Source organism: Cryptotermes secundus, unplaced genomic scaffold, assembly GCF_002891405.2.
Source record: "Cryptotermes secundus unplaced genomic scaffold, Csec_1.0 scaffold1054, whole genome shotgun sequence".
Lineage (NCBI taxonomy): Eukaryota > Metazoa > Arthropoda > Insecta > Blattodea > Kalotermitidae > Cryptotermes > Cryptotermes secundus.
In genome coordinates, this window is record NW_019719379.1 from 419061 (window position 1) to 443450 (window position 24390).

General features: G+C 39.2%; 1 protein-coding gene across 2 annotated transcripts in view; it reads right to left on the minus strand.

The window, feature by feature from the left end:
- LOC111865939 overlaps nucleotides 1–24390 on the minus strand; it is a 55734-nt gene that overhangs the window by 9648 nt on the left and 21696 nt on the right. For both annotated transcript variants that reach the window (XM_023854384.2, XM_033752104.1), the window contains exons 4-9: nucleotides 16693–16811; nucleotides 7259–11978; nucleotides 5240–5438; nucleotides 4370–4605; nucleotides 1515–1722; nucleotides 109–470 (exon numbers count right to left, since the gene is read on the minus strand). In XM_023854384.2, coding sequence (XP_023710152.1) covers nucleotides 109–470; nucleotides 1515–1722; nucleotides 4370–4605; nucleotides 5240–5438; nucleotides 7259–11978; nucleotides 16693–16811 — 5844 coding nt within the window. The remainder of the gene's footprint in view (nucleotides 1–108; nucleotides 471–1514; nucleotides 1723–4369; nucleotides 4606–5239; nucleotides 5439–7258; nucleotides 11979–16692; nucleotides 16812–24390) is intronic.

The window sequence follows — 24390 nt, forward strand, 5'->3', positions numbered from 1 at the left end:
GGTAGGAAAATGTTCATCGTAGTAAATGTAATGTTACATCATAAATGCAGAAGCCACCCACATTATGATCTATAAAATTGGGCTGCAAGTCATCATAACAGAACTAACCTAGCTGGAGAGTACCAGCCTTCTGGTCTGTAATGGTCGCCCTTCTTATAGGTGTGCCTTTTGGAGACTGAAAAGTTTGATCTGTGCCAGGTTTCATAGTTTCCTCCAGACTCAGAAGCTGAGATGCTCTACTTGAAGATGATCTGTTTGGCTGTTGATCTACTACTGTCTTCTGGAACTGAGGAGCCTGTTTCACAAATGATCTGCCAATGAATGGTGCTTGTACAACTACTGGTCTCTCATGTATCACCACAGCTGCTGCACCCACTATTGCATCATCTCCCTTTTCATTATCATCATCATCTTTTGTGTCTTTCCTACTCTCATCCGGTCTATTACCTTCCTTCACTGGACTTGTTTCCCTAAAAAATAAATTAAAATGTCTGTTTAATTATCATAAAACCTATTTCTTTTCAACCACATATGGTGGTGCAAAAATCAAAGGAGGTATAACCTGCCCTAGTTAGTTAGTTAGTTAGTTATTTATTTAGAGAGGGTGGGTTTCCCCATGCACCGCAACCAGTTTGATCTATTGTGCTTCCCTCTATGATATTCTACCAGTCTCTTTACCCTATCGATAAATGGTGAGTACCATCAGTCCCATCAAGCAAGCGAGTTCGGCCACTTGCTTAGCGGTGTCTATAATGCTTCCCCCATCTATCAGAGGCCTTAAAGACTATTGTTGGGCAGGAAACGTCCTGGAATTTGGCTCAGTGATCCCCTTTGGGGATATGAGGTTCTTTTACGTGCCGTAAAGTTACGACACGGGACACACAGCTTAAAGTCCCTCCCGGAGGACTTGTTCCCTGAATTTTTCCACCCTTTAAAAATTCGACGACCTCCGCCGGGTATTTGAACCCGCGTACCACAAGTCATGAGGTGGGAACGTTACCTCTAGACTACGGAGGTCGCTTATAACCTGCACTAAGTATCAATATATGTCTGCAAAAAGGGGGAGAAAAAACTGTGCATTAAAAGTAAATTTTCAAAGGTTCAAAATGTTCTCAATAACACTGTTGTTTATTCACCTACTGCATAGCAATGGCTGTATATGCTACAATATAATTTTCATTTCAATGGCTTCATTACTAAAAACAATGTCTTTATTAGTTGTGAATTATGTATGTGTGTATATATATATATATATATACAGTCAGAATACGAGCTTCTCAACATTTAATGCACGCATAAACTTCTGCGATAACAANAAGAACTGTATAGATCTGGCTGAGGATAGAGACCAGTAGACCCTTTTTGAACATGGTAATGAACTATAAGGTCCATAAAATGTTTGGAAATTCTTGAGCAGCTGAGTCACTGGTGGTTTCCCAAGAATGGCTCAGCTCCATGAAGTCAGTTAATACTCAAAAGCAATATATTCCATCATACTGATAAAATTCTTTTACCTTGAATCATCATCATCATCATCTGTCATTTCTGACTCAGTATCCTCACAAAAGCTGTAACGATCCTCTTCATTATTGTAATACCACCCTCCACCAGGATGCTCAGGCTGAGGCGCTGCTGGGCCAGGAACATGGGCAGTCACTTCACATGCATTGTGCTTCTTTACGCTTTCAGCTGTTCCCATGGAATCTCCTTCCTGTTCACCATCTCCAAAGAATTAACAGACAATTATTATCAACTCTGTATTTTATATTGGTCAATTTGTACAGAAATAAGTAACTATCCACTCATGCCCCTTTCAGCTACTAGTACATAATGCAAGGAAATATTTAACTTAGATGTATGAGCAAGGGAGGGCCACTCACTAGAGCAAGGTCTCACTGAAGCAATGATGACAGATAACACCAGAAGTTTTGACTACACTATGAATAAAGTGAAATACATTACAGCAACATGATATGTGGAACATTGTTGGTGTGTTTCACAGAAATTACGTACCAGTTGAAATATCATTAATGGGAATTTTCATCTCAAAGTTAATTGATAAATCATGTGGTGGGGTTGATAGGTGCAAATATCCATATCACACTGCCACATTGCATTCAAGTCTAACTGCTTCAGCATACTGTGAAAATTATACGTGGTGTGTTCAAAAAGTATCGAACCTTTGGTCAGCAGAAATACATTTATTGATTTGGAGGTACAAAACCCTAATCCCCTTCAAAGTAGTCTCCTTGGTAATGCACACACTTCTCCCACAGCTTCCGCCATTGTTGGAAACACTTCTGGAATGCGTCTTTTGGAATGGTGATCAGCCGGGCCGTCGCATTCTGCATGATGTCTTCTCTTGACTCAAATCGGGTTCCTTTCAGTGGCATTTTCAGCTTGGGAAATAGCCAAAAGTCACATGGAGCCATGTCGGGGGAGTAGGGAGCCTGACGAACCACAGGGATGTTGTGTTTGGTGATGAAAATCTGAATCAGATGCGCAGAATGGGTGGGTGCGTTATTATGATGGAGCTGCCCCCAGATCCGGTCGTTTGCGCCGCACAGCATTACAAAGGTGATGAAGGACCTCCTGGTAGTATTCCTTTGTGATGGTTTGGCCTTGTGGTGTGTACTCATGATGCACAACCCCACAGGAGCCAAAGAAAATGGCCAAAATGACCTTGACATTGCTGCGGACCTGCCGTGCTTTTTTGGCCTTGGGGATGTCTTACCCCTATCTCGTTCGCAAGTTCTTGGACTGTGATACGATGGTCCTCCATGACCAAAGTCCGCACTTGCTCAATGACATTCTCATTTCGCCTTGTTGAGGGTCTGCCTGAATGCGGCTTGCTGTCCACTGATGTGTGGCCATCTTTGAAGCGGTTGTACCACTCCTTTATCCGTGAGTTGCTCATGGCATCGTTCCTGAAAGCCTGTTGAATCTTGCGAATGGTTTCCATTTGGGTATAGCCAAGCTTTTGGCAAAATTTGATGCAATATCGCTGCTCATGTTGTTCTGTCATTTTACACCTTACTGGAATCCAACGAGCGCTCACTACACGTCCTCACTCATAGGCCGACTGCCAGAGACTGACGCTTTCTTCGGGCAGGAAAAAATTCACGACTGCGCATGAATGTCCTTTCCACATCTCCACTGAAGGGAGCCTCCCGCGCTTCATTGGTTTACGTGGGAAAAAAGAAGGTTCGATACTTTTTGAACATACCACGTATCTGAAAAGTAGTACAGTGAACGTACGTGTTACAACAGACTGGGATATAACGGATTTTGGAAATAACAGAAAAAATCTGGCCATGTAAAATTGTGAATTTTTAGAGATGCTAAGGCACTTAGAAGCTTTTAGAGTTAGAGACATATATTATTTAAAATAAAAGAATTTTATGTAATCACACTGTTTATGGGATATGTACACTATGGTGTACTTCCATGAATATCTCTTGACTCGGTTATAGCAGACAACGTTGATAACAGCAGCTGTTCTCCCTGTTCATCCGTTATAATGAAGGTTTACTGTATTTGCATATTTTATGCACCACAACTTACAGACACAATTTCTCAAGTAAGAGTGTCTGTAAATTGCATGTGTAAATACAGTATTTTCACATGAGAAGGTTTGATGTATACAAATTCAATATGTATGAGGAACGGGAGTGAGAACCGTGAAAAACCCAATATTAGTGGGATTGAACCTACAATGCAGATATGGAAACACACAGTCCAGTTGGTAGACATATTAGAAATTAAAGTTAGAAATGAACAAATTGCTGATCACAATGACCAAGCGGTCTAAGGCATGAACTGTCTCCACTCGCTCGAAAGCTGGGATCGTGGGTTTGAATCCCACTGAAGGCATGGATGTCTGTGTGCGCTTATTGTGTTTATGTTGTCCTGTGTGTAGGTAGCGGCCTTGCGATGGGCTGATCTCAGATCCAAGGATTCCTACCAACTGTGTACAGGAACAAGAAACTGAAGAAGTGGCCAAGGCCCAACAAAGGGCTGTAGAACCATAATGTAAAAAAGAACAAATTAATACTGTCACATGTTAGTGGCTAGACAAGGGTTTCGGATTTGTAACTGATTTAATGAACACTTATAACTCATAATTACAGGTCGCTATTAGAGTTTCACGGATCCACATATTTTACAAACCACTGTACAAGAGTATACATGTCATGTCAAGACAGTTACCTTATTTCTGTGTGACATGTCAAAAGGGGCTGTTGCCTAGCAATGGGCCACGTGTTTGTTGATGCAGGTGCATGTACAATGGCCAATGCCTAACAACAGCTGTCTCTTTTGGCGCTCATGTCACAATATACATAAAAATTACATAAACAGCTGTACTCACCAGGTGCAACCAAATAAAGGAACATTGGACAGCCATTGGAATTGACATTGTGATCCTGCAGCATTTTGCTATCATCTGAAGCGAGCAGCTTTCCGAGAATCCAACGCTGAACCCTAACTGGAATCTCAAATTCCTCTTCAACTTTCTCTTTCAGTTGAGCAACTGTCATGGTGGGAATCACTTGCAGAGAGATGGGTCCTTGGTGAGACACTTTATCCTCCACATACATATCAACCCTGGTGAGATATCAACAAATCTACAAGGTAATAGGTTAGAATAGGTGAAGCTTCATGTCCCCCCACCTCAAAAAAATGTAATGCTGAAAATAATTTAAGGTACAGGTATTGAGTTCAATGAGAGTATGGAGAAGAAAAGGAAAAAGAAGGCCTAAAACTGACGGACACTCCGCAAAATTTTAAATTTTTCATGCTTATACATAATGTTATCTGTTGCCTAGTACACTTGGAGATTGATGAGTTAGTACCTGTTGCTTTCAGTTTACAAATGCTCACCCAAATATTATAGTTGCCTCTTGTAAATAATGTGCTCCTATATGAGTCCAGTCCTGGGTGATATCCCAATATTTTGGCAAGTGAACATGGCCCAACTCCATCTTCAAGGTGAATTGGCTGAACAGTGAACTGATATTGATACTTATAATTCCAGGCTATGAAGCAGTGAGAAATTCAGTGCTCTAACTGGTGAAAATTTGCTATCAGGTCTACTTCTGTTACTTAGAGACTGTCCCAAATATAAATTACTGTGACAGTATTCCAGCACACCTTTTGCAGAATCATTAGTGAACACAGGGTCAAGAGTAAAATTATACTGGTGAAGAAAATGCAGGCATAGTTGATGAAAGCAACTCACATGATAGATGCTGGACTAGCATCCAAACTACGACGCTGTCGAGTTACAGAGCAACTGATTTTCAGTCGCGCTAGGTCTTTAGCCAACACTGCTGCCTGGTTATGCTGTCCACCAGCAATAGCTGCTTCAAGACGACGCAACAAACGATTAATAGCTAGGGTATTCATATTCTGCTCTGGAGGTGTTGCTCGGAGATCGGCTGCAACAAGAATATCACAACAATGTGCCAATGTTTATGGCTTGACAGGAGGAAAGGACCAAGATGAATTTACACTTACAGTAATTCCTGCCCATTAATTTTGATTATCATTGCTGTTTTTTTTTCATGATTACAGCAGTTATTAACATCACCAACAGCAAACATGGATGTTCTATTGGCTAGCTATAAAGCTGAGAGTTCCTGCCAAAACTGATTTGGTTTTCACTTAAGATAAAAAAGTTATATACTGGACTGGAGTATGATTACTGGTATAATTTCTAAGTGGAGACTGCATGATTGGTGAGTAAAATGGCCCTATTTAATGACAAATGGTCTGAGATTGTTATTTAGTCTCAAAATAAGTATGTTAGCTTTCATACACCGCTGGATTAGCAGCGTTACTCGTGTCTCTTCATTAATGATACAAGAACAGACTTGCAGGATGAGTTATTATGCTGTAAATCTCTTGAGAGAAACATAGGGGAAGAGATTCTTTTGTCACTGCTACCTATATGAAAGAACATGAAATCAGATTCTGATGGGTTTGGATGACAGCATAAAACACTTGGAATTACTGGGTTTTTGGACTTTGTCCATCATTTGGTATTCTAAAGAAGCCAACGTTTTGTAAACAGGATCTGTTTCCATACTCAGGTGAGGGGGTGAGAAACACTCTGCTGGGTGCTTTAGAAAGGGCTAACCTCAGTCACTTGACAACTTATGCCAGTATAACTACAGTTATATTACCACCTGGGATCAGCCTTAGTCAATGGGATTTAATGGCAAAATGTACAATGTGTTCTTTTGAATACCAGATGATTAATCCAGCAATCCCAAACATGAAATCAGTTGGCAAAAGCATGTCAATGTGTTTACAGATGATAGAGAAATGAGCAGGGTAGCCGATATTAAAGTTATGGTACTATCTTTTTAGAACAGTCATTGCAGGCTCCTCCAACAAGCACTTGTTAAAATGATGAAAAGGGGCCTGAAAAATATGCAGTATGAAGCCATAAATATTGTATATAACATCAAATCCAGGCCTTTCAACACCAGGTTGTTTAAAGACCTCTGTGAGAAAGTAGAAAGTGAACAATGCTCCTCAGTGACAACATCAAGGGGATGCAAGACCCAGAGCAAACTAGCCTACATGGAATGCTTAACATTCTATATAGGTGTAATTGAGGGTACTGTTTCAAATGAATCTCCTTCAAGAGTCTGTATGCAACTGTTATACATTGTCACACAACAAAACATTTTGAATTAATCAAATGTGACTGTTAAGTTTTCAGTCACTCTCAGCTAATAAAAAACCAATATTAACTTTAATTATGCTTATACACATAACAATAACATCTAGAACCAAATAAAAATGTAAGTTAGTAATGTGACTATACATAAAATAATTTGTAACTTAAAACATACAAAGTAGCCTCATTACAACTGTAGAATCTGTTATATAAGGTAGATCAAGCTTAAATTGACAGAGCTAGTCTCTATCTCCAGACAACTGTACCAACAACCCAATTAAGTAGGTTTTACCTGAAGACAGAGACAAAATCCAATCTCTGAAACGTTGTGTTTTGAGACAGAAACAGGATGGATAATGTCCAGAAACATATTATTTGTACCAAAGATGACAATGAACCACCACCACCACCACCACCACCACCACCACCTCCTCCTCCTCCTCCTCCTCCTCCTCATCATCATCATCATCATCATCATCATCATCTCATTATTCTTGACACCTATCCATCATTTCCAACATCAAAACAATTAAACCTGTCTTATTTATAGAGATTGTGATTACAGATTACCTTTGAAATCTGCTATTCCCTTGGGGAGAGTGAGTTGTGCAGTTAGCCTTTCAACTTCACTGCAATCACCACTGCTGACGCTTGCCACTGAGGAATTACTAGTTTCAGATGTCCCTTGATTCAACTGATAAGGTCCTCCTTTGTTCAAATCAGAATCAGCAGAAGTGACACTGGATGTGGCATGGGAGGATTCCTTGAACAACGCAACGCCTTGCTTCCCAAGATCATTCTTTTTTCCATTTTGTATGCTTTCTTCAGTTTTACTAACATTTCTCTTGTTTCCACTATGATGCTGGACCAATGCTGGTACTGGCTGTTGAGGAGGGAAAACAGGCTGAGTAATACATTCAGAAACAAGGTGAGAATTCTGTTCTGGGATGGAAGATGGAGGAACATTTGCATAGACATGGACAGCACTTGATTCACCAGTAATTTTAGTTGCCTCAATATTTGCAAAATCCCTGGCATGGATCAATTCAAATGTTCCTTTACCGATGCGGCGTGAATCCTTGTTCAGAGATGTATATAGCACACCATCTTTGATTCCAGTAGTCGAAAATTCCTCCACTGTCACAGGAACCATTGTCATGCTCTTCGAATTTTCTCCTTGTTCTACGTTGGTTTTTCGCATATAGGAATTTGTCTGTACAGATGTTGATACCTTCAGAGGTTTCCCTGCTTTCTTCATTTTGATGCCCTCATACACTGTTTTTGTTGTAATACAAATAGCCTCAGCTTTCTTATTTTCATCCTCAATTCCATTCTGAAATTTAAATTTATCTTCTTGATTGGAATTAGCTCCTAATGGATTATTAGTATTTTTAGGTTCACGTTTTGATGCTCTCTGTGGAACTTTCTTAATTGCGCCAAGTTTATGTACATTATGCAGAGGTTTAGACTCAATACTGTCACTTTCATTCGATTTTAAACTGTTTCCAACACCTGAAGTTTGATTTTTGTCAATACTAATTATGGTTTTTTGGGGTCTCTTGGGGAGAGAATTTTTCATGTCTTTTAACATTTCCCTAAGTTTCAACTGTTCAATTTTATCTACTTGCTTTTTCCTTGTTGCCAATTCACTACTAATATCTTCATGAACTTTCTGTTCTACACCTGATTCATCTAACACAGAAGTTTCACAACAGAAAATCGATTGATTATGCTTCTCAGTTGTTCGATTGAAAAAGGCAAGCCTGGCTTTTCTCACTTCAACCACATCTGGTTTCTCCCTTAATGGTACTACACCATTCACCATTAGAGTACCAGAACCGCCTTCTGCACTTTTGTTAATGGCTTCCTCTTTATCCTCTTTTATGTCTCCAATGAATGTAGATGGCGATGTTTTATTTTTGTCTGTAAGCAATTCTTCACTCTTTGTCTTTCCAGTATCATTTTCTGCTACTGCTACCACTTGGCTATGGGTGTTGGAATTTATCTGTATGCCATCAACAGAAATTTTTGCAATGTTCTCTATTCTTAGATCCGTATCTTCACTAGGATGCTTGGAAATATGTTTATCCTTGCTAACAGCCTTCTGGGGTAAATATCTCTTCAATTCTTCTTCCCAATTAATACCCTTTCCTTTTTTTGACAATTCCATTTTTATAATCTGAACTTTGTTTGTTGTTGGCTTCTTAGTATCATGTAGAGGTGAGGTGGGTCGCTGAAATGGCTCATCACACTTCAATGAATCAGGCTCATCATCCATAAGGGAGGGCCTCCACCTGCCACAAGCATCACAAGATATCTTCCAACGGGGATTTTCCAGGGTGCATCTAGGACAGCTCCATATTGTCACACGCTTTGCTTGCTGCAAAACATCTGGACTAGGATCTGTTACAGGAATGTTGCTACAGTCATGATTACTATCTGGCGGTGGGTCCAAAGTAGAAGCAGGTGTTGTGGCTACAGAACTTGCAGATTCTGACTGTTCAGCAATTGTGGGAATACTTGGACTAGGAGAGTGATGCCTACGAGATTTATTGACTTCATACATCACTTGAGATCGAGATGATTTCTCAAGGCTATCTTCAATTTCCTCTATAGCAACAGCAGATCCTAAATCTGATGTTCCAGTCATTCTGGTTGAATCAATTGAGTCCTTATCTCTTTCTACACCAGGGGAATTTGCTGATGAGCTGTTAGAGTCTGTAACAAATGCCTGGTTTGATTTCTGATGTTGAAATGTCTTTTCACCAACGACAACTGTTCGTTCAGCAGTACGTAAACTTTCTCCCATAAAAGAAAACCTTTTTTCAATACCTTCTCTTGAGAAGAAGCTAGAGCCCTCCTTTGAAAAGAAAGTGGTGTTAACAGTGACTTTGGTAGCATTACCAATTGCATTAAACAGAGATATGAGTTCCCGAGCAGAGCTACGCTTCGGTATTTCCACTTCTTCACTGCAACTGCTCATTACTGGTACATCTGGATAGGAGTAGAACTTTGCATCTTGAGCAGCCAAGAGTGCCTGCTCCCGTGCTTGCTCTTTTTGAACTATTTCTGCAGCCTCTCGATCCAACTCACTGATGTTGGCCAGCAACGAGACCTGTGATTTCCGTTTATCACCCTCTTTCTTCTTGTCATCACTCCGGTCAAGTCTGGCAAAAATGTTGAATTTGCTGCTAGTACTGCTGCAACTGCTGCCATCACTGGACAGACTAGACCCTACAACCCTGGGAATGCCAACTTCAGGCATCCACTCTTCATGCTTTTCCTTCTCTCTTTCTTTCTTTTTCTCTAGACTCTTGAAGATATCTCGCTTAAGCCCACTTAACCCATCCTTGTTTGTAAGGTTTCTCTTGTACCAGGGCCGAGGTGACACTGGTGCTGCTTTACTTTCTGAAATGGAAGTATCCATCTTCGGCAACTCCTTGTTTGGCTTCAGAACTCCTCTCTCCAGTTTAAGTGAGTCATTACAAACAACTTGTTCATCAGAGGACTTCAAATCCGAATCCATATTGTCTAAGGAACGTAAGGCCTTCTTATCAGCATGAGCTTTCAGCTTAGCTATATTTGCAATAAGTCGTTCTTTCTCTTCAGGAGAGAGTTGTTCAACAGTTGACTTGCTTCTTTCTTGATAGGAATGAGTGGTCCAGCTATCCTTGTTACCTCTCTTCTTAATATTGTCTTCTGGTGGTTGTGGCGCAGGCCGCTTCTTTCTTCCAAAACTTCCAAACTGACTGTGCAACCTTTCTAAGGTGCTGTCATCTTGCAGCTCTAAATTACTGCATGGGGATGGTGGTTGCGGAGCTCTGCGCTTTCCTTTGACGTGACAGTAAGCCCCAGCTTTTTTATCCTTTGCTGAATCACTAACAGTTCTTCTGTGTCGTGGCTTTCTCACAGCTACTGGATCCCCATTGTCCATACTCTTACTCTTAGACCTACATTTATCTAATGAGTTTGGGAGACTATCACTAAACTCAGCTCTTGGAGGATCAGGGGCTTTGCGTTTCTTTTTCCCATATGTTGAATTTTGACTTCCTGGGGTTAAATTGTGAACTTGTATTGCCTGTTCTGTTGTATCCTTACCCTTTCTCTCTACCACAGGACTAGAGTTAGGGGTATTCGCACTACTCCTCGCCAATGTTCCACTTCCAAACAGGTGGTACTTCTTCCTCAAGGTCAGATTTCTATCCAGCTCCCTTATCTGGTCTCTCTGCTGAAGTCTATCTTTGTAAGTATCAGTATCTGGACCAACTGCTATTCGTTTCTCAGGTTGACTGGCACTACCAAAAGGTCTGTAAGAAGCAGGTGTTACAAAAGCAAAACTGTTAACAGTGGCTGTGCTGAAAAGTGTATCTATACTACCACAACTGGAGCTTGTGCTGCGGATTAGCTGAGGTGAAGATGGAACTTCTGGGCAAGCCAGTCCTTTAATAAATGATCCATCTCCAACCTCTTCACAGTTATCATCACCGTCCTTTCCTTTCCGGAACCAACGCAGGAATGAAAAGAAGCCACTTGCAGTCTTTTCTTGGCGAGATCCAGAATCAGTATTTGCTGCAGAAGTAGATTTTTCAGAAAAATGTTGCCCAAATTGATTTGAATGTAGCCTGTCTACAGCAGTCGTTGTGTCTTCATATGAAGAATCATCATCCTGCTCATCATATTTTTTCTGTACATTAAACTCATTCATTCTTTCAATACGCCCACCACCATGACTGGGTGTTTTAACTTCTATGTGCTTACATGACTCTCCTTGAATTATTCTGATTTGCTGACCTTCTATCACATGGTACTGTTTATGAATATTTACATTCACTGGTTCACTCAAATTATTTTCACAACCTGTGAAATAACTTTCCTCATCCTTGGCATCAAACCACTGATAATCACTATAGTCCCCTGAAGTGTAGGTTTCAAGTGTGTTAAAATTATTCAATGATGATTTCGGTAAACTGACATATTTGTAAGAAGATGTAAGAGTATCAAAATCATGTGAAGATTCAGGAGTAATAATATCATTTGAGAAAGATCTAAGTGTATGAAAATCACTGGAAGAAGATTTGACAGTGTTGATATCACTGAAATATGTCAATGGAGATTCTGAGTTTTCTTTGTTTGATTCATAAATTCTTGGTAAGGGACTGATCACTTCACTTTTCACTTTTCGCTTCGGTGCCTTTGGCTGCTGTGTCGGCAGACGAGTGTCATGAGCAAGCACTTGACACTGACGCTTCCTTCTTCTGACAGCAGGACGTGGCCCTTCACTAGTCACAAGCTGAAATGAGACCACACCACACGTGAGCATGTCGTGGCCATGGTGAGTGTAACAACACAGCACACATTAGTAGCAGCAATCCCATGCAGGGGGACACAAGCAGATATGAAACTATCCTCCACCAGATGTAGACATCCACTCAGTGCTGAGCCCAACTTTACTTCCGTTTCATTCCGACTGTAAATTTTGCAATATCTTCTTCCTTCATGTGTTACATCTCAATGTACATGTCCAGTCTATGTCTTCTCTTATTCAAAGGCAAGGAACTGCACTACAGGGGGTTATAATTGCAAATCACTATGAAACTACTACCTGGAAGCCACACAAGAACTATACCAAATCAAGCATTTCACTGAGAGGATATGGAGAAAAAGGAATTAACAGTTTTAAAAATCTATCTCTTTTTCTAGATTCAGGCCTGTATGACCAAGCCTTTCCTACTGCCAGAAATGGCCTTCAGTTCATATAGTAATATAACACAATAGCAAATAAAGTTAAATTTGAGGTTATGATGATGGTGACCATGAAGACAGATGTCTTCTGGCATGTGATGCCATGTTTGCAGACATGCTCATCTCAAATATTGGTACTAATCCATCAGACTACAAGGCATCACATCTCAGAAGACAGTCATCTTCAGTATCAAACTGGATGGATAGTCTTAGCAAAAAGAAAAGAAAACTCTAACCTGTACCATTCATCAATTCTTCAAATTTATTATTGATATAAATTCTAAATATCTGAATGTTACAAAAAACTATGATATTCTAGACCAGGGCCATGCAAAGTCTGGCTTTTGTAAAGCCTTTGTTAATAACTGCTTCTACATCCTACCTTTAAGACCACATAAATCTCATATTTGACACAGGTTAACCTGGGACTTANTCAGTGCAATAGCTGTGACAATATGAAACCTGACTGAGACAGAAACTGCTGATTAGCAAATCAAATTCATACTGACTTTTGTCCTGTTTCCTTCAATGACTTATGTTCATGTTCATTTGTAGTTTCTGTATAATACATTTAAGTATAATACTCAAACATGGTAAGCCTATTTACAAATATAACAAAAGATCTTACTTCTGCATTTTACCATCTTCTGCAATTAGAAGTTTTTATAATTAAAATAAAATTTGTCTATGTGTACTAATCACAATTTCTGCCAAATGACTTATAAATCAAATTAAAAACAGGAATCATCTTTATTTAATCCTATCACTTCTTCTGGAATCTACGTCATTACTTCATAAGTTCATAGCAGTCATACCAATTCCTCTTCCAAGTAATTTATTTATGTAATAGGAGAGAGTTTGTGAAGTGGAATGCATACAGGATATTGGTGGGGAAGTCAGAAGGAAAGAGACCACTAGGAAGACCTACAAGTAGGTAGGAGGATAATATCAAGATGGATCTTAAGAGATATAGGATGGGGTTGTATGGAATGGATTGATTTGGCTCAGAACAGGGACAAGCAGAGGGCTCTTGTGAATATGGTAATGAACCTTCAGGTTCCATAATGTGTTGGGAAATTCTTGAGTAGCTGCGAAACTGGCAGATTCTCAAGAAGGGCTCAGCTGCATGGAGTTAGTTAATAGCAGACAGTTTATGACTGACTGTGTGTGTTATTTATACAATGCAAAAATGAAGTCACTTTCAGTCTCTGACACACTCGTACAGAATTATTATCCTTGACACATCATTTAGTAACACATGCAAGATGTGAAAGCATATGCAAAAAAGGAAAACACAAAATTTATGTAACAAATGAGAGGACTTCCCACTACATTTTCAGCAGGCATTACACTAGTGAGCATGACTGCTACAACTAACACTGTTACTTAGACAAAACCTGAAGTTATTTACGTACAACAACAATGCATATCTACATAAAGGTTACCAAGTACAGTTATTAAGTCCAGGCTTGATGATATATATCTCTACAAAAAAGGTTAGTGTCATAACTTTTTAAATGTAAAAAATCAAGCTCCTGCAACAATAACTCAAACACAGAACAAACTACCACCAACCACACCTGTTCCTGTAAATCAATTCTTCCAAAACTTTATCATTTAATGAACTGTTTAATATTTTTCATAAAAATCAATATATATCATAAGTTACATTTTTCTCTAATTTGTCTCTCCATTCATATAGTCACCCACTTGACTAGGCCATAACACATTACAACTAAACACTTATAATGTTTAACAAATCACATATGCTTCTGACCCCTTCCATAATAAAAGATCAACTCTCTTCTTATCACATATTAAAAAAATATCTTCCTGTACTAGGGAAGTGTGTCTTTGAATCTCTGACTAAGTCTGTAATTTCTCTACTTAATAATACCCTTGAACAAGAGGCTCACATATTTTAGTACTGCAATCCCAGAATATATTTTTCAGAATCAAAGAGAAAATCTTCCCTTCCCAACTGTATGGACCTGTTCCCGTGTTTTTATCATAAATAAAACAAAGTGACAATGTGACAACATCTTCACTGTCTAATATCATGTGCACCATGATGGTAGCTAAATGTGAGATTTAAATGCAGAAAGAAAGGGATGAAATTTCTTACTAAAATAAATTAAACACAACAACATAAAATTAATAATCAATAGAACTGACATCATGTAACATGTCACCATGTGATTTGAACATAGCAGCATATTAACCATCTCCAATCTCTACCCTTGCACATCAGTACACTGTTTTCTTGTGAATCTCTGTAAAGAATATTCACCATTATGTCTTATCCAGTGAACAACCCCCTCATAAAGAAGGGAGGGAAAGAAAAAATACATGGCATTAGTGAACTACATAGTGGGAACCAAGACTCTAAATGGAAAAAAAAAATGCTGTTGTATGTACAGACTTTAGCTCATATTATAACTGAACAACTGAAGTCAAGTGATCCTTGCACAACATACAGTGCAAGGAACATATCAAGAAATAACTACAAATGTTCACAACAAAGTGTAAAAATTACTGAAGATATATGTATACAAATAGTACCTTTCTTTCATTTTGTGGCCTACTATTCCATTGGTATCTTGCAAAGATCAGTCACAGCCTTGCACCTGCTCACATACTCCTTAGTTCCAAGCCAGGCAAACCAAAACTAAAACTGGATACAAGAAAACCACTCCAAAACAGTATCGTACTGTTGCTTTACAAATACATTGACAATTGTTGTGTTGCTGGAACAACTAAACAATATACTAGGGCTAACATTAGTTTTGGTAAGTTATCACAAAGAAAAATTTGTGCATTTTATGAGAACAAGCTATTGAAATGCTGAAAGGTAAATATGAATGCATTACTGACAGCTGGAATTTTAGAAGCTGATGAACAGCAAGCTCTTAATTGCTTTATAAAAATACAATAATTATACATGTATTTGTGTAAAACACCTAGTTCAAGAAGAACCAGTTCTTTATTTTAAACTGTACCATTCAAGTTTTATCTCTGAAGTTCAGAAATAATACTGGATCACTCTTTTAACTCAGCTTACACAACAAATTTATAATCGTTAAACTTCCTGTCAATTCTAATGAGAGCCAGGATAGCATAATCTGTATAGTGACTAGCTACGGACTGGATGATCGTAGGGTCCGAGTTCGAGTACCAGTAGAGTCAAGAGTTTTCTCCGCATTATCCAGAGTGGCTCTGGGGCCCACCCAGTATCCTATCCAATGGCTACTGTGGGCTCTTTCCCAGGGAGATGGGGGGTAAAGCAACCAAGGCGTGAAGATGACTACTCACCTCCAACTAGTGCCGAGGTCAAGAAAATGTGGATCTATACATCCACTCCTCCATATGCCTTCATGGTGTAGTGCTTAATTAGTTAAGCACAAAGACATCTTTGCTTTTACTGTCAATTCTGACAATGGGATATTACATTTGGGATTTCTGAATGTCTGGACATTTTTAATTACCTAGAATTTTGAAAGAATATATTGTTTTGGACATTAGACCTGTTTCCATTCTTAGGTGAGTGGGTGAGTGGGGGAGGCACCTACTAAGTGCATCTGTTAGAAACAGCTAATGTCAATCACCGGATCTAGTTTCCAATGTGTTCTTTCAGCATACAAGATTTAAATTATAATTAGGATTAATTATAGTAAGACAAATTGATCTGACCCTGTTCTCAAGTTTGTACACCACGTGGAAGTGGGCAGTGCTCTCGTTCTGATGGTACATGATGGTACCTCCATCTTCAAGGTTAAAGTGAGCAGGATACATGAACATTCCGCACACATCCTACTCACCAGTGTGTATCACCAGAACACCGGGAACAGTGCCCACTTCCACACAGTTCAAAAACCTAAGAGCAACATTAATGATGAACTACCATGAAAGCCTAATATCTGTGTAAGACATTTAAACTAGAACTATACAACTGGTCATGTTTGTACACTTTGCTTAAGAACACAGTAACAGTTAGCCATGCAGGATGCTTTAAAAACATAGAAATTAATTTGAGCATTAAATATCACTCCATTCCCATTACACACTAAAGTAAAGTAAGTACTACATCTTTCCTGTATCCAAGGAATTCGAACTAAGAATGTATCCATTATTGTATCCCTTTCAATTCAAGACTTGAGTAAAATATTATTTTCTTCAAACAATCTTCTAACCAGTATAAAAAGTGAGGATACATCCTTCCTGGATGCAAACACACAACAAAATGACTCATGTCGTTCACTTACCTTGCTGACAGGTGATGAGCATGTAGGGGGTATTCGTGGTTCTGGAACATCAGTGGGAGACCCAGGGGGAACTTCTGGAAAAAGTTCACCCTCCCCTCTGCCATACTGTAAGTTTATCTCTGTGATAAAAGTATAAAATAGTAATTAACATACACTGAGTAGTGGATTGCCATTAGACATAGATTATACATAAATGAGGTAAAATAAAACAGATGAACACTTCATCAGTTAAGACAAAATCACTGATTCCAGGGGATCTACAGACACATTTATCTAACAACAGCATTAATTATAAAAGAAAGCATAGAAAGTAACTGAGTCTTCCCTGCAACAATTTCTGGTCCAAGCATTTTGAGTGCTTACGGATGTACTAAACTTCTTTTTAACAAACGAAGATTTACCTTGAAAATAGGGATTTCACTTTCTTTATCAGAATATAAGAGATTGAATTTCATATTTCTGGATTATGCCTGGTCTTCAAAGGATATTTCTAAGGGTGCAAAATTCTCTTTTTATGGTTCCTCAGGTAAGAGTTTAAACTGTCCTCTTCCATCTCCTAATTATAACTGCAGTATTCCTGTAGAATTTCCAGTTCCATCAGAGGCCACAGAGGTCATGCATGCAAAGAGAGCTGAGAATGAATGGCAAATTCTCAAAATAGGGCAAGGGAAATCTATGGCTTACATAATTGGTACCCTTCACTGGTGAAAAATATTCCTTTAATGGACTGTGGCATATAAAAAAATGCATTATATTGACTCTGATTAGTTTACAGATTAGATGAAAACTTGCTCAGATTCACTGTATCCACCATACTCATCTCATCTTTAGCAATGCAGCAACATTCAGTCTATGTGAAAGAGCCGAGGAACCAATGTTCCACCACAAGCAGACTAGATGTGAAACTCTGTGGTGATTCATGGTCTAGACATCATGAAACACAACTGCATGCCATCATAGTGATAAAACTGCATTCTTGCTCTCTTCTTCATGGCAATGCATATGCAAAGGTACAGTCCTGGGCTTATGGCTCAATGGTGAATCTATCAATTTTCCTGGCCTGAGGCATAAGAAGATAAAACTACTGACCTAAGTCTGTTGGGACTTTGAAATAAGTACCCTCAGAAAATTTACTACCCCATGGCCTAGAAAAACACTGCAGCATATCACTACTGAACTGTACATCCATGCAGGAGTTCATAACATTTTCTGAAATGTGTTACACACTGGCTGCATTTTTTGTTCAATAATAATGTGATTTTATATCTCATAAATTTTATGTGACCTATTATATGCACTTCTCTTTAGGTAGGTACACTGCCTGTGACTGGTTTAATCTATACGCAACTCACTTCTTAATTATCTCCCTCCATCTACAATTTATGAACTGCTGTTAGGAGGATAACTCTCATGGGATTGGGTTCCAGAAATGGATGAAGTTACTTTAAATGTTTACCAAGTTGTCCTCAACTGAGTCAGGGCATCGCAAAACTTTATAACAATTTCCGAATTTTAGGGCTGATTTTTAATCTCATGATTTTTCGTTCAACAGATGAAACATACTACACATTTCACTTCAAAACCGACTTCTAGTTAATATATCTAGCTCATAATGCACAGCCCTTGGTGTCTGTGCCCAGTTTATGTGGTTATCCTATTCATGAAGCTATTTCAACAGGAATCCACTGAATATCTATCAATCAAACATTTCAAACTTTGTCTTAAGGGATGCAGATACTGAAAATTGAGTTAGAAAAAGGACATTTTTTTTTCAAATCCATTTTATTCATTTACATTATTCTTTTATATTTAAAGCTTGTAAATAGAATGGGTTTATGCGGTTCGGTGATCTCTAATGATTGTGGAACATCATTTGAATATTGCTAAAGAAATGTAAATAAAATAATATTTGTAGGCCAAGTAAATAAAATACAAAAAAAGATATGTTCTCAGAGATCAAAGCTTGATACCTCAAGAGTATATTGGTAAAGCATTGTCACAAATATGGACAGGCACAGGCACAATAAGACATACGGAAGCCGACGTGCCGAGGGGACTTAATATGGATTCCACCTCACACTATGTGAAATCTTAACTATTGTAAACAATTTTAAGTATTATAACTTTATTCTCTTATTGTAATCAGCCAATGTACAGTAACTGACTTGTCCTATATCATGTAACAATGATCTATAGAGACGAAATACATACATACATACATACATACATACATGGAGGGTTCTAAACAACAAGTGGTAAGATATGCAGTGTCAATTGCTTCTTAAAATCTGATCGACCATTTTTTGCACTCCATTCTACATGTGCCTACATTAATACTGATATAATGTATAACTCACTTATCCAATCTGCAATAAATTTTTACTTAATACATTTCTATGTACAACAAATATTCTCCAAGAGGGAAACGGGAATTTAGAGCACAGGAGCCCCATGATATAAAACAATACCGTATTTACGCATGTATAGGCCGCACATTTTTTGCCAAAAATTCAAGAGGAAAACTGGGGTGCGGCTTATATTCGAAATCACACTTCATTAAAAAAAAATATTCATAATTAGTAATACAGGGTGTAATACTCCTGAAATAATATTCCAAGAAAATTATTTTTTCTATAATTTGTCTGAAAATTGTGCTGCGGCCTATACATGCGTAAATACGGTATTTTGATGTTGATAAAGGATCGAAATAAGAGAACCGAAACTAATATGTTACATGTAAATAATTTATTCTTGGAGATTAAAGCTTTGTCCTTTACGAGTATTTTGGTGAAAAAAAAATGACATGCCTAGCTGTAATATTCACAAAGATATTTCATAATATCTGAAGTACTGCAATGAAGTGTCAGCAGGCCACAAAATCTGGCTCTTAAAAAAATATATATTTTAAAAACACAACGCTCTCCTATAATGTTAATACAAATGGTGAAGGGTTTCACACAGATCAGAAGGACGTATGGATCTTTTTTCAAATTTCCGTATCTTCCCCTTTAACTTGTTGAGAACAAACACAATTACTTCATATATCCTACACTGTATTTCAAGCGGCAGATTCCACCTAGTTTCGATGTTTCATAATAAAATCCCAATGCCTACTGTTTTGGGAGCATAGAATGCGATATCAACAAGCTTGCTTTCGAATAATTACTGGAATACGTACACAGTGCTGAAAAACAACAGCACCCTCAACCAAGCCAGTTCAAATACAAACTGCTGTGTCGCTTGCCGACGGATGCTGGAAAAGGATTTACGTCACTTCATGCTTACCAAAACGTCCAGTGACAAATATGAACGCACTGAAGCTGTGTAAAGTAACAAGGAGAAGAAACACTTATGTATATATATCATACTTCTGCACGCGAAAAAAGAATTCTATGTTATCAATGCACGAAACCACTGCGCAGAAGTTTATCACTTCCCAGACGCTTCAAAGGAAGACCCACGATATAAAGGATATAACAAACTAGGCAACTGTCCTCCACCCTCCACAAGAAAAAAGAAGAGGGAGACTGACAAATACACGAGCACGCATGTCGCTTCATTCCTAATGAATGAAGTTCAACCGAAAATTACCACAGCAGATATCAATTGCAAGATTATACAAAAGTAGGCAATTCAGTTCTCACGGCAGTTAAATCAAGATTTCGGTCTTCTGAGATGAAACCCCGTGTAGTTTGGCAGTTTGGTGCTACCGTTTCAGACAAGCCTTCATTCATCTTCCTGAAGATGACAGCAGATTCCTACGAAACGTTAGTACCCATATACCAAACTGCATAGTGTCACATACCAAATACCCACTTCCTTGATTTACAGTAATAAAGGCGCTTCTTTGTAACGATTCTGTATCAACCACAATTATATCATGTTAAAAATGTGGAGATACCGTCTAGTAGTTGGTTCTATTTCAGTGAGGTTATTACTAAAAACAAAATATCCGCCTGTTCGTCCTACGCGTACCTAATCGACCAGTGAAAGTAAGTACGGCAACCTAGACCAGGACCCGTGACACATGGTAAAAATAACTGATAAACGTTCGCAGATCTAGTGTATTGTGGGATATTTACTTTTTACTACCCGAACTCCAAAACCAGGATATACTGGAAGAATTCTGAACTTGACTTTACAAAGAAAATGGCAGGTACCTCATCAAAATATTCCAGCCGTATCAACCCGCATGTTACTAAGAAGGAATGAAAAAAGGGCGAGCTCGGAAGCAGCAGTATAAGTTACGAGCGCTACGAGCGTCTTGTGACCAAGAGGGAAATCCCTTACGAACAGTTCAGTGTACATATCAACCCCTCCCGTGACGGTGCATGGTAAAACCCCATCAATCCATAAACGATCCGACATCTCGCAGCTGAAGAATAAGCGTCATATGTCTAAATCACGAAAAGGTGCAGATTGTTGAGTGACTGACTTTTTTAAACTACTTAACAACTGCAAAGATTATATACCGCCAAATAAGATGGAAAGATGAAAGTGAATCGTAAATACTTACGTTAAGATCTGGAAGAGCGTGGTTGTGGTTAATTAAGTAAGCAATAGTGCCTTTCGCCAAGAGAAAATAATGAAAAACATGATGTACCAGTACTATGTCAAACTGCTTAAGGTAATCGAGAGGCACGCCGTAGGAAACCATTAAAAATCTATCAGCGTTTTGGCTGAAATTCGAACGAAGCACAACTCAAACACGAGCCTAGAACGTTACCGCTATGCAAACCCGCTCGGTCACAATGCTTTCACAGTACTCACTATCACTACAAATTCATAAATCACTATCAGACCAACCTTACTATTTACCATAAAACCGTGTAGCAACATGAATACTGCTGTGTTTGATTAAACACGAACTTCATTCATCAGAACAAACTATTCTCGGAAATCAAACGTACAGGTGTAGCACGCCCAAAGCAACGCAAGGCGCCAATACAAGTATCATTTTCAAATTTCACTAAATATATCTGAAGATACATATTTAACGAAATTTCAGATTTCACGACCTCCTGCATCTAAAGACACAGCAAGGACGTATAAACGGCAAGAAAGAAACTTAACTTTTGTGTTCAAAATGGCGTCAGCAACGATGGTCACTAAACACAGAGGAACATGACTCTCACTGTCTCCTCGAAGTTTACATCGAACCTGGAATATCCTGACGCTACTCGGGATGTCAAAACGCTCCATACAATCTACAGCAACCACGTGCAACTTTGCAACATCAATGCAAGGAGGAAAGTCTGCTTCCAACAGTCTCAATTGTAAACAGTCAAGAAGACATTCGTTTTCTGATTCCATGACGGTAGCGTGTGGATTATTGACGAATAGGAATTTAATTAAATAAATGAATACAAAATATATTTAGACAATTTTAAAACGTTTACGGCCTTCTTAAGGCGAGCATACTTTATGCCAATGAAAACGAGCGAAGACGAATGCCCGAACTTTCCCGAACGTTTATTCGCTTTTCGGCAACGAACGTTCGCATTCTGCCAATTTCGGTANAGTGAACGCTGCTGAAACTTCATGTCTTAGCGGTTGAAGCCTGAACGATGGCAACAGTGTATGTGTTTTTTCTTGGTGCCCGATGGCTCGCAGCCAAATATAATACATATGAGTAGTTGGTCCGATTTTTCCCCAGGCAACGTTCTTCTTCGAATGTAGTATATAGGATTAATTTTTCAGGTCCCATCGACTTCCACTTTCTCTGTAATCTAATATCACAGCGTCGGCAGTGTCATTTGCCTACCGCATAACACAAAATGAGCATCACGAAGTACGAAGAGAATATGAAAGGAAATAACTGAATACGAACAGCAGACGAAGTTTGTCCGATGTACCGATCTGCCAGCGACACGGACCGAAGGCGAATGAACCGTTCGTCTTCGTTGACATCGTACACATTAAACAAATTCGGGCGTTCCCCATCTTTCTTTCGCTTTCATTCGCAGTGTACACCCACATTCAACTGAATCAAGGTGTACATCGGCCTTCGTTCGTTTTCGTTCACATAGCGTAAACCGCCTTTGTGATCTAGTGGTCAGAGTTCCTGGCTACAGATCCTGAGGTCCCGCGTTCGATTCCCGGCGCTACCAGATTTTCTGAGAAGTAGTGGGTCTGGAACGGGGTCCACTCAGCCTCGCGAGGGTAATTGAGAAGCTATTTCAAGGAAATAGAGGCTCCAGTCTAGAAAACCGAAATTAACGACTGTGGGGATCCGTTGCGCTGAACACGCGACACCTTCTATCCGCTGTAGTTGGCAGTAATTTCGCCGACAACCGGCGGTCGCTCGGTCCGTATAGTTCGCTTGCGGACTCAAAGCACGGAGTTTTGTTTTTAGCGTAAATCCACCGCTGTAGGTGCAACGGTACTGTCCTTTCCTTCCAACTACCAAGTAACTGATAACATATGTCATGAATAATGGTGTTTGACGGATGCATTTGAAAATTAAGATCCATTTACTGCAGACAAGTTATTGCAACATACGAGTAATCTTCCCCCCCTTCACGTACTTATCTTCTGTGAATTTAACTTCTGAAAATTGTTAAAATCCTTTCTAGCGGCATGTTTTCCCACTAGTAAATTACTGACCCCAACTCAGTCCTTCAAAGCTGAATCATTTATAGGTGCAGCCAGATGTGACGTGGCTACAAGGAGGGTGAACCGCAACCCTTATTTCCACGCAAAACTTCGGACATGCACTGCACAGAAGGGCCACCGCAACGCTACACAATCTCTGTACTGCTACTCACGGTAGTTTTAGTTTTAGTTTCTTGAGGTGCGGTGAGTGCCAACTTTAGCGGATAGAGGGTGCCGCGTGGTCAGCGCAACGGATCCCCACGGCCGTTAATTTCGGTTTTCTAGACCGGAGCCGCTATATCCTTCTTGGCACTAACTTCGCCGACAAGCGGTGGTCGCTCGGTCGGTATAGTTCGCTCGCTGACTACAGGCCACGGAGTTTGTTTTGTTGAGGTGCGGTGAGACTGAGTCCATTTGGTACGTCGGCCACTAACTGACCTACTGCACTAGCCCCGGATGATAGATATGGATGTGGAGCAGTCGGTGGAATGAGAATTGGCAGGGTAAACCGAAATACTCGGAGAAAACCTGCCCCAGTGCCACTTTGTCCACCACAAATCACACATAGCCAGACCTGGGTGCCACCGACGTTAAGGAAGAGGTGAAACTTTCACTGTAAACAACAGATCTGTAAAACCTGTATGGCAAATATGCCAGATTGTAGTGGGAAAACTTTTGTTAACAGCAAGTTACTGACTTATCAACATAGCAACCACGGAATGTCATTTAAAAGACTACAATTCTGCAGCATAAACCAGCAGACCACAATCTAAATCTTTACCGCCACGAAAACCTCAAATTTGAAAATGATTTCCGTTGCTTCTGTAGATATTTTGTCGATTACAATAAAGGAGTCAAAATAAAATCGGTATTACATAAATGATGTCCTAATTAAAGGTATTATTTGTAAGTTAATCATTCCCATTTCAAAAGAATGAACTAAAACAGGCTAGAATTATCACTGTTTCGTTCGCGAGATGCTTTTACAGGTACCAACAATTAGGACGGGACGAACTGTTAAGGTGTTTAAAAAACGATATAATTGTAGTTTCCTCTACATTTCATTTTGCGAAACTACAAGACATGTAACACGCCCTTTTGAAG